A 17,169-nucleotide genomic window follows, 5' to 3' on the forward strand; every position below is an offset into this window, starting at 1 on the left:
GGACTTTCAGACCAAGCTCCTAGGTATTTACACTTACAATACTGATGCTGGTTGGTGTCTGCTGGTTGAATAATCTTGTTTCAGCCTTCCTTTCTCTTTCTGCTGAAAGAAGAGATGCATCCACAGTATCCAATCTCTCTTGTGACCCAGACCCATGTCCCTGAAGTCCTCTGTGCAGGTGGTATATGTCATTCTCTCTGCCCCTTTGAAAAGAGCAAACCGATAGGACCAAACTCAGGAGAAAACTCTCTGGTAGACAAGGAGGAAGGAAAGTGAACCCACATTGATGAAGTGCCTGTTCTGTGCCAGGCCCTGTGTAGACAATTTCCATACTTGTTCAATATTTTTTTTCTCAACGTGCCTCTGAATAAAGGAGATTAGAAAGATTGGTCTTCACTTTTGAGGTTCTCTTGGGGGGTAAATCCTAAAACTCAGAGACTGCGGTAAGTCCTAGCTTGTTTCTTTAGGGTTATATATTTATACTTTGAATTGAATAACAGAATTATTTAATTGAAATTTCTTGCATCAAAGGTTTAGCTGGAAAAAGAAAAAAGACATTTAGGAAACAGTCTTGGGAATATGCACTCATCCATTCCTGTATACCCTATGAATTCTATTGATCAGATCAAGTCATCAAAAGGTCATGTGGTATGGTAGTTTTATCCCTTGAAGAATTACTGTCACAGACTGAGCCCTGAGGCTAGCTGACTTATGCCCTCCAGGTAAAAAGCCTACTAACCAACAGTCAGGTGTATTTCAGAAACTGCAGCAGCGGCAACTACTAGGTACTGAGTGCCTACGGTCTGCCATGCCTGATTCCAGGCATTTAATTTCTTTGCTAAGTCAGTAGTATATTTACTGTACTATGCTAGCATAAGGCCTTACTGTAGAAACTTGAGAAATAGTTGTTGAATGAGGTAAATGGAATTTCTTGTAAATATATGAGTCTTTAAATCATTCAGTGTCACTCTATAAAAACCCACAGAAGTATCCTTAGTGATAGAAAAAACCCTTTATTTCCCCTGAGAAACAGGTGTGCTGCAAAGGAGACCCTCAGAACTGATCATGTTGCTCTTTTGCTCCTTTGTGTGTGTGTATGTTTTCATCATTCAGGAATCCGTGCCTACTATAAACTTCAGTTACAATGACTATAATGACTCTTTGGAATGCTTGTGTTTTTTTCTTTTTGGTTCATAATTTAAAAAAGTCTTTAAAATGATTTAATCTCTTTAGTTTATTATTACTTGTGAAATTGTTGTGGAAGGGATGAAGCATTTTGCTCAGCCATCCAAGTACACTTCTCCAGGGTTGGATTCCTCAGTATACAAAACGTACACACAAGGAATTCTGGTGGTGCTATGGGTTAGGCATTGCACTGTTAACCACTAAGGTCTGTGGTTCAAACCCAGCAGTCATCCTGTGGGAGAAAGATCAGGCTGTCTGCTTCAATGTGGGACTTGAAAACCCTATATTGAGTCACTGTGAGTTAGCATCACCTCAAAGGCAGTGGATTTGATTGGGAAACACGGGCTTACTTGTAGCGAACAATTTTACATAGTGTGATCGTTAAGGTTTTGTGTCAACTTGACTGGGCCAGGATATAGCAGAGCTGTAGCTATTCCCCATAACGAGATCTAATATAATGTTATGAACTCTATGCTGAGGTCTGCTCTGAGCAGCCAATCAACTAAAAGGATATTTCCAATGTAGACACTCAGACAAAGATTGCTTGCTTTCTTCTGTGTCTGGATCTTGCATCTGGCGTCCTCCAATCTCTGATTCTCTGGACTTCTTGCCTGCCTGCTTGTCTGACCTGCTGATCTTGGTTTATCTGCTGACTTGGTTCATCCAGACTTGGAACTTTCCCACTTGTACAACTGTGTGAGCAATTTCCTTGACAGAAACGTCTCTCTATATACATATATAAGTTTCATCGGTTTTGCTTCTCTAGAGATAATTTCATACGGTAAAAAGCATTAGTAAGCACAAGTAAGTCATTGTTCACCTTCCTTATTGTGTAATCTGACACTGCACTTCTCCCTTTGTTCCTGGAGGAACAATGGCCTTTTGACTCATGAGGGGATCTTTAGGCAGCAGGGCAGGAGGGGCCATTCTCTTACCAAATTGTTAGGTGCCATGAAGTGGATTCTGACTCACAGTGACACTGTATGACCGAGTAGAACTGCCCCGTAGGGTTTCTTAGGCTGTACTCTTTACAGGAGCAGATTAGCAGGACTTTTCTCCTGTGGAGCTGCTTGTGAGTTCTAACCACTGACCTTTTGGTTAGCAGCACTTAACCAGTGTGTCGCTAGGGCTCCTCAAAATTCATGGGAGATCACAATTGACAATGGTTCAAGGTTTGAGGCAGACAACAGCACCAGCTGCTATTGCCAAAGAGGGCTTGTATCATTAGAGCCTGACTGAGCCAGGGGAGTCAATGAGCTAAGATATACTAAACAGGCCTGGTGCATAGTAAGCCCTCAATGGAAGTTAGCAATGCATCTGCTGAGAGGAGAACCCATGGCTTGAGTTGACAGAACTCAGTTTTTTAGGCATTTCTGAAGGTCTCAGATATATGGACAAATGGGGAAAAAAAGGTACTTCCATATTGTTACAGTTGGTGGTTATGTGCCGTGGAGTCAGTTCTGACTCATACCGACCCTGTACAGGGTTTCTGAGGCTATAAATCTTTACGGGAGCAGAAAGCCTCATCTTTTTCCCATGGAACAGCTGGTAGTTTCAAACTGCTGACCTTGCAGTTCGCAACCACTATGCTACCAGAGCTCCTTCCAGTGAAGTCTTACAGTGAAGACTAACTGGAACTCTGTTACAGTTAGTCTTTACTTTTTAACCCATCCAGACAAAGCATTACATAGCAATATAATCTTCCTCAAGAATCTTTGTTTCTTAGACAACAACTTAATTCCAGCTGCCAGAGTATATGTCTCCCAGAAAAAAACCAAAAACAAAAAATCAAACCAACAGAAATTAATTAAAAGCAAAATAAAAGTGAAGAAGGCTACATACTTACCCCTTTGGGACAGAATGTGGCTCAGGGGTTGGGGAGGTGTTGAAAGGGCTAAGGGTCATGCTCCTTGATTCTGAATCTGTGAAAACAAAGGGCATCCTCAATCAGCAAAAGAACCAGGCACTTATCACTGGAGGAGAAGCAAGCATGGGAAAATGTCTACTAGTTCAAATGAAAATGATGGGGTATACTATACCTAGAAGTGAGCGAAGACGGCAGAAATCAGGGCATGCACACAGCAAGTAACATGGAAACTAGTGACACTTTGGGAAAGCAATAGGACAGAACGTATCGAGAGCTAGAAAAATATCCCTAAGCCTTTGATCAAGAATCCTACTACTGAATATTGATCAGAAGGAAATAACTAAAACGAAGAAACAAACTTTTTGTACCAGCTTATTTATGATAACACTATGGATAATAGTAATAATAAATAGATAAGATCCAATAACGAAAGCCAGAGGAAGTAATTTATGATACATTACTTTGATATGAAATATTATGTTAAGAATAATAAGCAACATAGAAAATAGGGGCTGATAAGTAAAAATGTTAACTATAGAGCAGTGTGCTGTTGTTGTTGTTAAGTGTCGTTGACTTAGTTTCTATTCATAGCAACCCTTTATAAGGTTTCCGAGGAGCAGCTGGTGGATTTGAACTGCTGACCTTGCAATTAGAATCCCAGTGCTTATCCTACAGTGCCACACCAAGGCTCCAAAACAGTGTGTTAGAACTCAGTAAAATATGTATTGTAGATAAAAAAGAACCAGAAGAAAAAAAGAAAATAATATTATAAGATGTTTATATGTATAAATACTTTGTAAAAACCCAGTATGATTATAACAGATTGATTAAACACAAAAACAAAACAAACTCCCAAATGTCACTGTCTGAGGAAGGGTCAAGGAGGCCACATGATGGGTGCTGTTCTGACCAGATTAGGTAACTCATTAAGAATGAGAAAGGTCATAGATGCTTGCTTGCAGTCAATTTCATACTGTAACTTTAAAGGAGTTTAAAAGTTCACCTATTGTTCATTAGCATTTTTCTTTTACCACTCACTGCTATTGAATCAATTTCAACTCATAGTGACTCTCTAGGACAGAACAGGACTACCCTACAGGGTTTGTGAGACTGCACATCGTTACAGAAGCTGACTGCCACATCTTTCTTCCACAGAGTGGCTGGTGGGTTCCAGTTGTGACCTTTCAATTAGCCAAGGGCTTACCTCGGGTCCTTGGTGTGGCGCTGTAGTATAAACACTTGACTTTAAGGTTGGTTTGAACAGCAAGATCAGTGGTTCAGACTCATTAGTTGCTCCTCGGAAACCTCATTGGAACCAACTCAATGGCATACAACAAGAAGGCTTACCCCATGATACCACCAGTGTTCCTTATTCCTTTAATAATACAGTTCATTCATTTTTCAGTGTTCAATTAATTATTTTTCCGAGTCCCTTTTCAACTTGAATTCCCTTTTTCCATTCCCAAGCTTTAAGGTTAGTATCCACAATTTCAAAGTCGAACTCCAGATTTTGGAATGGCTACAAAATTGCTAATGTGAAAAATGCATTGCAGGTTAAAATTTCTTTGTGATAAGAAGAATTCTGTGAAGTTTTCTTTCCTTCATATTGAGGATCAGGAAAAGTTGTCTCTGACATATATGATTTTGAACTTTGGAACAGGGCATGACAGTACCAGTAGAGGGCGCATTTGTATTGCTCAAAAACTAAGGCTCTACATTTGTATAATTTCACCATTTTGATTAGCATCGAATCCTTGTCAGCTCTGTCATGTGGACCATGGAAGGATGATTTTTCTTCCCCCCTAGTAAAATAACCTGATATTTAGGAAGTATTGGAACAAACTAAGGTAGTCCTTTGAATAATAACTTATATCTTTTAACTGCTTTTAAAATCTATAAAATATTAGAAGCATATTGTGGTTATCTGCAATGGAATCGGTTCCGACTCATAGCCACCCTGTACAGAGTTTCCGAGGCTGTAAATCTTTATGGGAACAGAAAGCCTCATCTTTCTCCCGCAGAACAGCTGGTAGTTTTGAACTGTTATCCTTGAGGTTAGCAGCCCGATTTCTAACCACTATGCTACATACTTTATAATGATCATCCATGTATTTACATCTCACTTGGTAAAATGTTAGTATTTTGACACATCACAATCACATTTTCTTCTAAAGAAATAAAGCATTTCAGATACAGTCCAAGCCTTCATTGTTTCACTCACTATTCCATCCCATTTCCCTCACTCTTGCCCCAGAGGTAACTGCTATGTTATATTTTGTGTTTGTCAGTCTTCATGCATAGAAATGCACCCATAAACAACACATGATGCTGTGTGGCACTGTGGGTTAGTGCGCTGGACTACAAGGTTTGTTTGAACCCAAGGTCATCGGTTCAAGCACACCAGCCGATCCTCGGAAACCCTGTATACAGGGTCACTATGAATCAGAACCATCTCTGCGGCACTTAGTAAAAACAACAAACTTTATTTGGGGAGCCCTGGTGGTTCAATGGTGGTGGTTGTTGTTATTTACAGGCTACAAGTTGGTTCCAACCTGTATAGTATTTCTGAGAAGTGGCGGGTGGATTTGAACCCCCTGCCTTGCAGTTCAAACTGACCTTGGGGTTTATCCTAGAGTGTCACATCAGGACTCAGTGGTTATAAATGGTATAATTTAGGGAACTTTGTAACTTGCTTTATTTTCCTTAGCACTGTACTTTTAAGGTTAATCCATATTAATCTATATAGCTTTTAGTCACTGATTTCAAGCTGTTGTGAAATATTTCATTGTATGAACATACTATGATTTATTCTTTTTACTGCTGACTATTTCGGATTTTTAATAATTACAAACAATGCTGCAATGAATCTTCTTAGGTGAGTCCTGTTCATACTTGCAAATGTTTTCTAAGGTATACCTGGGAGTGGAATTGTTGGATTGCAGAATTTATGCATCCTAAATTTTGTGGCTATTTCCAAATTGTTTTGAATATTTGGTACTTTGTATCCTCATCAAGAATGGGTGCTTACAGATTTTGAAACGGTTGCAATTTTGTATTTGATAAATGATATTTCTTTGCTGTTTTAAGTTGAATTTTCCCGATGAGAAGCAAGGTTGAACTTTTTTTTATGTATGGCCATTTATTTGAGTTTCTTTTTCAGTTAATTACATGTTTACATATTTTGCCTGTTTTTCTTTTGGGTTGGTTGTCTTTTTTTCTTACCTATTTATAGACTTTCTCATTGTATTTTACATATTAATTCTTTGTGGGTTATAGACATGGCTCTTAGCTTCTTCCGATCTGTGGTTTGTCTTTCAACTCTGTTTATGCTGTCTTGTTGAAAATTAAAATTTTTAGTACTGTCAGATTTATCAGTAATTTTCATTAAAGTTTGTGTTTTTGAATCATGGGTAAGAAAAATGTCCCTTTCTCAACTTCATAAAGATTGTCTCCTATATTTTCTATCAAAGGTTTTAAGGTTTTGCTTTTCACATTTAGGTCCTGAACACACTTGACATTTGCTTCATATATTTTGTGAGGTAAGAATTTGAAAACTGGATAACCAGTTTTCTAAAAAAGACATAGTAAATAATAGCTCCTCATTTCCCTAGTGTTTTATAATGTCACTTTCATTGTATACCAAGTTTCTACATACTGGTACATTTATTTCTGAATTCTCTATTTTCTTCTGTCTGCCTCATTTATGGCACTTACCAATTACAACAAAGTGATGTTGGATATCTGGCAGGGACAGCTCTTCCACTTTTTATTTCTTTAAACTTTTATTGGCTAATTTTGGTCTTTCTATATGAGTTTGGGGTCCTGGTATGATGCTGTAGGATAAGCACTGGACTGTTAACCGCAAGGTCAGTGGTTCAAACCCACCAGTCACTCCTTGGAAATCCAATATAGAGTCTTTATGAACCAGAACTGACTTAACAGCACTTAACAACAACAAACCATCTTTATGATACTGAATCTTTCTATCTGTGAACATTAAATAAGGCATGATATAAAACATTTTATTCATTCAGGTTTACTTTTATTTATTTTAATAACATTTTATCATTTCTTCACCCATCTTTTGTTATATTTATTATTGCTGCTGTTGTTGAGTGCCATCAAGTTGATTCTGACTTGTAGTGACCCCATGTGACAGGGTAGAATTACCCTATAGGATTTTCTTGGTTGTAATAAAATAAAATAAAAACTTTTTATTGTGAATTGAGTTATCATCAGTTGCACATTCAACAAATCATATACTTCATTTCCTTTCAAAGATTGCGATCCCACTTCCTTCCTGTGATTCTTGTTTCCATTCTTATATGTTAACAAGGACGTCATTCTTTTTGGATCAACTATCAACACTCAGGGAAGAAGCAGTCAAGAAATCAAACAACATATTGCATTAGGCAAATCTGCTGCACAAGACCTTTTTAAAGCGTTGAAGAGCAAAAATGTCAGCTTGAGGACTAGGTGGGCCTGACCCAAGCCATGGTATTTTTAATAATCTCATATGCATACAAAACCTGGACAGTGAATAAGGAAGACTGTAGAAGAATTGATACTTTTGAGTTATGGTGTTGGAGGAGAATATTAAAAGTGCTATGGGCTGCCCATAGATCAATAGATCTGAGTTGGAAGAAGTGCAGCCGAAGTGCTTCTTGGAGGCCAAGATGACCAAATTTCGTCTCTCATACTTCGGACATATTGTCAGGAGGGACCAGTCACTGGAGAAGGATATCCTGTTTGGTAAGGTGGAGGATCAGCGAAATAGAGGAAGACCCCCAATGAGATGGATTGGCCAAGTGGCAGCATCGATGGACTCAAGCATGGCAATAGTAGTGAGGTTGACCCAGGATGGGGCAGTGTTTCGTTTTGATGTGCATAAGGTTGCTATGAGTCGGTACCAACTCAATGGCAGCTAACAACAACAAATACTCTACCACATTCATGGATATGTTAGCAGCAAAGATAAAAATACACATGTACAAATATATTTTGTCAAACCTTTATGAATTTTTAGGCATATTTCATTCTCCCTCCCACACCCTTTGTCCTTTGTACAGTCTGTGTATCTGTTCATCTGTCTACCCTTATGTAGATCACTGTAGAAGCCCTGTCTAACAGGGCTTATCTCTATTCCCTTTAACTCTTGCTCTCCTCCCCGACTTAATCACTCCTTGGCTGTTATTTTTGTCAGAGGAGATTGCTAGGTCTTTCTCCACTTGCTGGATGGGTTGGAAGTGCCAACCTTTTGGTAGCAACAGAGTATTTAACTGTTATGCCCCCAGGGATTTTTTGATTTATGATGAGGTTATATATATCTCTATTATAAATGTGATATGTTTCAAATTACCTTTCCATCTGTATAAATTCATGAGTTCACAATAGTGATTAAGAAAATAACTAGGTCACTGTTGTAGGATCCTATTAAACCAACTTATTATGAAAATTGGTAAATAAACAAAAACAATTAAGCATGTATCCTCCTTATGTAAACTGTACCACTATGTGGCGCTGTGGGTTAATAATGCTCTGGACTGCAAAGTTGTTTTGAATCCTCTAGGTCAGTGGTTCAAGCTCTCTGGTCTAGTCGCTCCTCAGAAACCCTATGAGTCAGAACTGACTCGACAGCACTTAACAACAAGATGAGGAAAAAGGATTCCTGGTGGTACAGTGGGTTAAGTGTTGGGCTGCTAACTGAAAGATTGGCGGTTGGAACCCATAAGGCACTATGTGGGAGAAAGATGAGGCTGTGTGCTTCCGTTTACAGCCTCCTCGGAAACACTCTGGAGCAGCTCTCCTCTGTCCTAAAGGGTCTCTGGGTTGCACTCAGTGGTAGTTGGGGTTTTGGTTGGATGAGGAAATTCTTCTCTTTATATAGGAATTTCCCAACTAATAAATGAAGGATGATAGAATTACAACATCATTATTATGCAATCTTGAATGAATTGTTTTCTAGTTGCTGACACCCCAAATAGAGAGCTTAAAAAAGTTCATGGAAAAATTTCATTATCTTTTCATTCCAATTTTCTACAAGCTCTCTTGTATGTGTCTTGATGGAAGATAATAATACCCTCTGAAGTGGTAGTGTCCAAAGGAAAAACTACCCTTGAATCTGACGAAGCCTCTAGATTCAATTAACATATAGGAAACAGAGAAGACAGAGAGATATGTTGAACCATCTGCTAAATTTAGATTGTGGGAAACTTTGCACGACAATGCCTCAATTTCCTAAAAATAAAAGGTTAAAAAAAAAAAAAAAAAAAGAAAAGAAATGGATAAGACCCTATAACTTAATTGAGACTAAAAGACTATGTCAAGCATTGCAAACAAACTCTAAAACAATTATAATGTGAGAAAACTAGAACTTTGAACACTGAATATCCAATCACATTTAAAATTTTTACGTGTGATAATGGTATTATGTGTATCTTTTTCTTAAAGATTCCTCTCTTATTTTCAGAGCTACATACTGAAGTATATCAAGATAAAATGATAAGAATTTAGAATTTTTTTTCAAAATGGTATGGAAGGGGTGAAGATGGAAAATATTGGCTACGAGATGGGTACATGGGATTTATTGTTCTGTCCTGTTTAATTTTGTGTATGGGATTTTCTATAATAATAGTTGTTTTAAAATTTCATTTAAAATTGTGCTTTGTGTTTTGAAACACAATTGATTTTTCTGTTTGTTGTTATTGTTAGGTGTTATGGACACGGTTCAGACTCATATCGACCCTATGCACAACAGAACAAAAGAATTGTTACGTCTGAGCCAGTTGTTGCTGCCACTGTATCAGTTCATCTTGTTGGAGATCTTCCTCTTTTTTGTGGATTCTGGTACTTTCAATATTTCTCTCCAACACCATAATTCAAATGTATCAGTTCTTCTATGGTCTTCCTTATTCATAGTTCAAATTTCACATCCATATGAGGCGATTAAAAATACCAGGGCTTGGGTCAGACACACCTTAGTCCTCAAATTGACATTTGCACGTGAACATTTTAAAGAAGTCTTGTACAACAGATTTGCCTGTTACAATATGTTTCCAAAGACTTCTTGACTGCTGCTTCTATAAGTGTTGATGGTGGATCCAAGCAAAATGAGTCTTTGACAACTTCAAATTTTTCCTCCATTTATATTACTTATTGATCCAGTTGCAAGGATTTTTTTTCTTTACACCAAGGTGCAGCCCATAATGAAGGCTGTAGTCTTCGATGTACATCAGTATTTCAAGTTCTCTTAGCTTCCAGCAAGCAAGACTGTATCATATGCATATCCCAGGTTGTTAATGAGTCTTCTTTCCAATCTTGATGCCATGTAATTCTTCATATAATCTAATTTCTTGGATTATTTGCTCAGCATACAGATAAAGTATAGTGAAAGGATACAACCTTGGTATATACTTTTTCCTTTTAACTTTTTAATAGGAATTATATAAGCAGATTTTAAAATGGTAGACCATCTTTGAATTCCTCATAGAAATTGAATTTAGTCATGATATATATATTTTTAAATATGAGTTTAAGAATTTGTTTGATGATTTAATTATTATTATTATTTTTTAAGGATTTTTACATCTTTGATCATAATGAGAGTGGTATAAATTTCCTTTCTGAGGTTGCCCTTATCTCTACTTTCATTTAGGTCCCATATTAGAAATGAGTTTCCTTTCCTGGAAAGTGAGACGACTCTTCAGAATCAAGGGATGAGTACTGTGTCCTGGTTCTCTGGAGACATAGCAGTTCCATCCTGGACTTAAGTAGGAGAAAGTCAGAAACATTCTGTAGGAGGACACACCACTATGGAGGAAACCTTTGAAATACTTTCCTAAAGGAAAGATAAGGCAGTACCACAGTGTGAAGGTCAGCTAGGCTGTTGTTGTTAAGTGCCGTCGAGTCGATTCCGACCCATAGTGATCCTGAATAGGGTTTTCAAGGAGCAGCTGGTAAGCTTGAACCACTGACCTTGCAGTTCAAACGACTTTGCAGTCTGACACATTAGCCCACAGCACCACACCAGGATTCTAGCTAGGCTGTGATGAACTAGCAAAATACTCTGAACCCAGTACTCTGAGTCCCAAATGGCAGCCCAGCAATGCAGGTCCCATGAGGAACAATGTGGGAGCAAGGAACCCTAGGACCACAGCACAGGGCTGCCGTTTGCAGTGGTCCCACCTTCCAGCAGTAGAATGCTGTGTAGACTGGGCCTCTACTTATACCTCCCTATTTCCTTTATAGCTTCAGGAGAAACTTTTCAAACCCTGGTTAGGCCTCCCTTCTTTGCACAAGTTGGAAATCATAAATTGCTCTTTATGGAGGTGTTTGAGATCCCTGGTTGGTACAAACAATGTGTGCTTGTCTGCTAACCCAAAGGTTGGTCATTCAGGCCCATCCTGCAGTACTATGGAAAACAAGTTGGGAGATCTACATCTGCAAAGATTATAGCCAAGTTCAACTCTATATATAATATACATGGGTGAGTTCAAATTGACTTGATGGCAATATGAACTGATGCTAAGGAAAGACCTTTCGAATTAAACCAAACCAAACCAGACCAAACTGAACTAACCAAACTAAATTAAATTAAACACAATGCCCACAAACCCTGGGCAGAGGCATGGTTCTTTTGGTTTTAGTAATTAGTCACAACTTTGTATTATATCCTTGACGTAAGCAACAACATCCCTAGTTCCATGTCCTCTTCTGAATCTGGCTTGAAGTTCCGGCAGTTCTCTGTCAATGTACTATAACGACCATTTTTGAATTATTTTCAGAAAAATTTTACTTACAGGTGGTCTCAATGATATTGTTTGATAATTTCTGCATTCCATTGGGTCACCTCTCTTGGAATAGGCACAGCTATGGATCTCTTCCAATTGGCTGGCTAGGTAGCTGTCTTCCAAATTTCTTGGCACAGATGAGTGAGTGCCTCCAGTGCTGCATCATTTTGTTGAAAGATTTCAACTGATAGTCTGTCAATTCCTGAAGCTTTGTTTTTTGTGAACACCTGTATAGCTTGGACTTATCCCTTCAGTACCATTGGTTGTTGATCATATACTACCTCTTGAAATGGTTGAACATTGACCATTTCTTTTTGACACAGTGATTCTGTATTCCTTCCATCTTCTTTTGATGCTTTCTGCATTCTTCAATACTTTTTGTTCCTTCAATATTGTTAAGTTGAGGCTTGAATTATTTTCTTCAGTTCTTTCAGCATGAGACATGCTGAGCATACTCTTCCATTTTTTTCTAACTCTAGGTCTTTGCACATTTCACTATAATACTTTACTTTGTCTACTCAAGCGGTCTTGGAGTCAAAGAAATCTGGCTCTATTTCACCACATCTTGGAGGTGGGACCTTGGGCAAGTTACTTAAACTCTCTGAGTCCCAGTTTCCTAATCTGTGAAATTGAAATGATACACTTTACCCCAGAGGGTTATGTTGTTGTTGTTAAGTGCTGTCAAGTTGATTCTGACCCATAGCGACCCTGTATAGGGTTTCCAAGGAGCAGCTAGTGAGCTTGAACCACCTAATTTGCAGTTCAAATGACTTTTCAGTCTGCCGCATTAGTCCACAGCGCCACCCCAGGACTGAGTATTAAATGATATCCCTGGAGTCCAGGTGTGATGCTATAGGGTAAGGACTGGAATGCTAACTGCAAGGTCAGTGCTTTAAACCCAACTGCTCCTCGGAAACCCTATCAGGTTGCTATGAGTTGAAACTGACTTGATGACACTTAACAATAACAATAACAATGTAAAGCACAGTGTCTTGCTTCACAGCAAGAGCCCCAAATGAATTCCCTGTTCTCTCCTCTCCTCAAGTGATTATTTGTGGGAAAACTAGCCAAAAGAAAACCTGTTTAAATTAAGAAGTCTAAATTGTGTGGGTGGAATTCCATGGGTGTTTCCCATTTGCTGGCCTCTCACTGTTTCCCTAGGGTCTATGTGTGCTTGCTTTTTAGATGTTTAGATCGCCTAGCTCTCCAAGTATTCACCTAGGCATGGAATCCAGAGGAGGTCCCAGCGTGTAGAGACATCACAAGTTACCACAGAGAGGGGAAGAAAAGACTAAAAGATGAGTCAGACCCTTTGGGAAGAGACCAGCCTGGAACGTGGAGCTCCCTGTCAGGAGCGCCTTTGGCAGCAGGTGGGGACAAGGACCTCATTTGAGGAGGGGGCCTACCAGAAGACTCCCTGATGCAATTGAAGTAACAATAGTAACAAATGGCCGCCCATAAGTCAGGCTAGAAAAGTCACAGAAGGGCCCAGTGGTAACATAGGCCTTGGGGTTCTGCTGCAGAGACTACTAGTGCAATGACCACTGGGTCCTTTGTCCTTCCCTCTCCTTCCTTATTTGCCACACTTGCATGTATGAAGTGTTTAAATCTTGATGTCCCCATAACTTCTCTGTCTCCACCTCCAAGTACTCCAGGGTCAGTAAATCCTATTTTTAATAACTATAAACAACTGGGAGAATTGTGGACAGAGTCTAGTGCAGTCACAAAGACCTAGGTGTGAATCTGGACCTTGCCACTGCCCACATTTGTGACCTCTCTGTGCCTCAATTTTCTCATCTTGCAAATGGGGATAATGGAGAGTTCATTCTTTATGGTGGTGGTAGTGGTGTGCCATGGAGTCGGTTCTGACTCATAGTGACCCTGCATAGGGTTTCTGAGATTGTAAATCTTTACAGGGGCAGAAAGCCTCATCTTTTTCCTGTGAAATGGTTGGTAGTTTCGAACTGCTGACCTTGAGGTTAGCAGCCCAACTCGTAACCACTTCGCTGCCAGAACTCCTTCATTCTTTATAGGTCATACAAATTAAGTGAAACAGCTTATAGAAAACACACACTGCATTTCTGTGCCTGGCACATGGTGATTGTGAACCTTTGCCTCAATGACAAATTTGCCTTCTTTGCAAATGGAGAATTGCACTCTGGGTAAGGGGTTACTTGGAAGGCCTGACTCAGTAACAGAACAATAGCAGAGGGCTTCACATTTCAGTTAGAATGCAAGCCTGATTCTTGAGAGATAACTGGGTTCAGTAAACCCCATTCTTCATGGCAGGCCTCACCTCCTCCAAGGAACCCTCCCTGATCTCTCCCTACCCCTTCTACCCTTGTCTGAATCAGTTGACTTTCTTCTGTTCTCTTGGAGCACTGATGACACCACACAGGAGCCATCTGTCCATATGTTTGGTCCCATGCCCCACTACCCCTTATACGTTATCCAACCATGATGGTCATGGAACCTAGTAGGGGACCAGCAAAGGAAGTTCCCCCATTCATTAAAGACTTAGGAAGGCCTGAGTCTATGGGGTGAACCCTGATGACTCTTTCAGTGGTAACACTGAGAATTCTACTTTCCCTCTAACAAAAAAGATTTTGTGGTCATGGAATCGAAGAGGATGATGAAAAAGATTTGGAAGCCAATTTTGTTGTTTTCAGATGAGGGAGTGGAAAGCAATAGAAGTTAAGGGGTTTATTTTAGAGCTCACCACAGTATAGGATAGCCATGGTCCAAGTCAGTGCTTCCACTCTTGCCTGGGCCCTTGCTAGGACTCCCTGGTGGTGTAGTGGTTACAATGGTTGGCTTCTAACAAAAAGTTCATCTTTTTGAAACCCCCAGATACTTTTCAGGAGAAAGATGTGACAGTCTGCTTCCATAAAGATCACAGCCTTGAAAGCCCTATGGTGCAATTCTACTCTCTGATTCCCACAGAATCCGTGTGCTGGAATTGACTTGATGGCAGGGATTTGGGTTTGGCCTTTGCTCACTAACTGTAGCAGCTAAGACTGAGCCCAGATGTAGCCCAGGGACTTCGGTCCTTTCCCAGGGTGTCTTGCTCATCACCAACCCAAAGGTAGCTGCAGTGTCAGGTTACCCAGTAAGGTAAACATGGGCTTACTCGTGCTTACGTACTAATTCACATGAAACTGTTCACTACAGATTAATAAGTAAGCCTGTGCTTGCCTTGCTTATTGGGTAATGTGCCCCAATTAGGCAGCTGGGTTTTAAGTGAAGACAGCTGCCTAGCCTTGCACAGGAACAGTAGAACGCTGTGGAAGGAGGTCTGGGTCCAGTCCTGGCTCTTCTGCTTATCTCTGTACAATCTTGTGCAAAACACACAGAGTGTGAGATGGATCCCTACAGATTATCCAACCCGACTGCTGTTTTGTTTTTTCATGTGTGTGTGTGTGTGTGTTTATTGTGAATCTAGTGAAGAATAGATGATCAGTTTAACATTCAGCAGATCTTACACTGATTTGCAATCCCCTGAGTGTAACACAACTTAGTCCACATCCTCCCTGTGTTTCTTGTTTCCGTTCCTGCCCTCCACCCCTGCCACCTTTCTGAATTCTGTTCTCAGATAAATGCTGCTCTTTCTATCTTAAATTGTTTACTGGTGATAAAAAATGATGAAATTTGGTAACAATTGGTTCAACAACTAGTGTTGTTGCTCCCATTATACACCTGTCTATTGCTTGGCTGAAAACTGAGCCACAGGGTGAGTTCAGTTTCAGATTTGAAAGGCAATCAAAGGCCATAGTCATGAGGTTCCACCAGTTTCTTTCTGACCAGTAAGCCTGGTATTTATGATTTTGAATTTTGTTACACATTTCTCCTACTCTATCCAGCGGCTTCTACTGTGATCCCTTTCACAGCAGTTGGTAGTGGTAGCTGGGAACCATCTAGTTCTGTTCTCAGGATTGAGAAGACTAATGTTCACATGGTCCATTAATTCATTGGACTAATTGTTTCCAAACGTTTTCAGTTTTCATCACTCTCCTTGTCTCCAGCCAGGGAGAGACCAATGTTGCTCCTTAGATGGCTGTTCATGAGCTTTTAAGATCCCAGTTGCTACTCACCAAAGTAGAATGTAGAACACTGTCTTTGTGGACTATATTACAACAGTTGACCCTGGTATCCCCTAAGACTGTGATCCTGAGGCCCCAGGCCCAGCAAATCATCCTCTCAAGATATTTGACAATGCTTAAGAAGTTTTTATAATTTTGCCTTCTATATAGGCATATTCCTAGTCTGCCTCCAACACCCAGTCAGCCTATCTGTGTATCTACCCATAGATCACTGTTATTGCAGGTCTATGTATATAACAGTATTTATCTCTGTTCCCTTTAACTCTTACACTCCTCCCAGTGTCTTCCCCTGCCTTCTTCTGCCAACCTCCCTCCGTTGCCTTACCCTTCACCCAACTTAACACATGTCTACTGTCTAGCCTCACCAGAGTTAATGCAGTGAACTGCAAAGTTGCTTTGAAACACAAGGTTGATGGTTCAAGCTCACCAGCTGCTCCTTGGAAATCCTATACAGGGTTGCTATTGGTCAGAATTGACTTGATGACACGTAACAGCAGCAGCACTGTCTAGCCAGAGAATTGCTCTCCTTCCCTCCCACCCCTGGTAATGATAAAAGAATGCTGTTTTTTTTTTTTTTTACAATGATGTTCTCATACAATATTTGTCTTTTTGTGATTGACTGATTTCACTCAGCATAATGTCCTCCAGATTCATCCATGTTATGAGGTCTTTTGCAGCTTTGTTGCTATTTTTCAACATTGCTAAGTATTCCATTGTGTGTATGTACCAAAATTTGTGTATCCATTTTGCCACTGATGAGCTTTTTAGGTGGTCTCCATCTTTTTGCTATTGTGAATAGTGTGATGAACATGGGTGTGCATATATCCATTCATGTCGCAACTCTAATTTCTAGGATATATACTAAGTAGAGGGATTGTTGGATAATATGGTCGACAGGAAAGGTAAAACATTAACTGCATCTTCCCCACCCAGGAGACAAGCTAGAATGTTAATCAGGTTAAGGCATAGGACCAATCTTCCCCATACAGGAGACAAGCTAGAATGCTAATCAGGTTACCGAGGGAGCACGACCAATCCCCCTAGTTTCCCTCCTGTCCTCACACAGGTCTGGGTCTGGCCCCCTCCCCAAGTCTGACCCCATATAAGCCCATGTCACCCTCCATTTGAGGCTCAGAATTTGGAGAAACCAGCTGGCTTAATGAAGTCTGAAACTCCGCTTCACCTCTCTGAGTGGCCTTGGAGTGGCCTCAGTTTCTTCAATGACGGA

General features: G+C 39.9%; 1 protein-coding gene across 1 annotated transcript in view; it reads right to left on the reverse strand.

Moving 5' to 3' along the window:
- The window catches only part of LOC102833384 (uncharacterized protein KIAA2012 homolog), a 218,089-nt gene that overhangs the window by 54,503 nt on the left and 146,417 nt on the right, over nt 1–17,169 (reverse strand). The window contains exons 15-16 of the mRNA XM_006862029.1: nt 3,032–3,107; nt 38–203 (exon numbers count right to left, since the gene is read on the reverse strand). Of these exons, the coding sequence (XP_006862091.1) occupies nt 38–203; nt 3,032–3,107 (242 nt within the window). The remainder of the gene's footprint in view (nt 1–37; nt 204–3,031; nt 3,108–17,169) is intronic.

This window comes from Chrysochloris asiatica, unplaced genomic scaffold (genome assembly GCF_000296735.1).
Source record: "Chrysochloris asiatica unplaced genomic scaffold, ChrAsi1.0 scaffold00045, whole genome shotgun sequence".
Taxonomy (NCBI): domain Eukaryota; kingdom Metazoa; phylum Chordata; class Mammalia; order Afrosoricida; family Chrysochloridae; genus Chrysochloris; species Chrysochloris asiatica.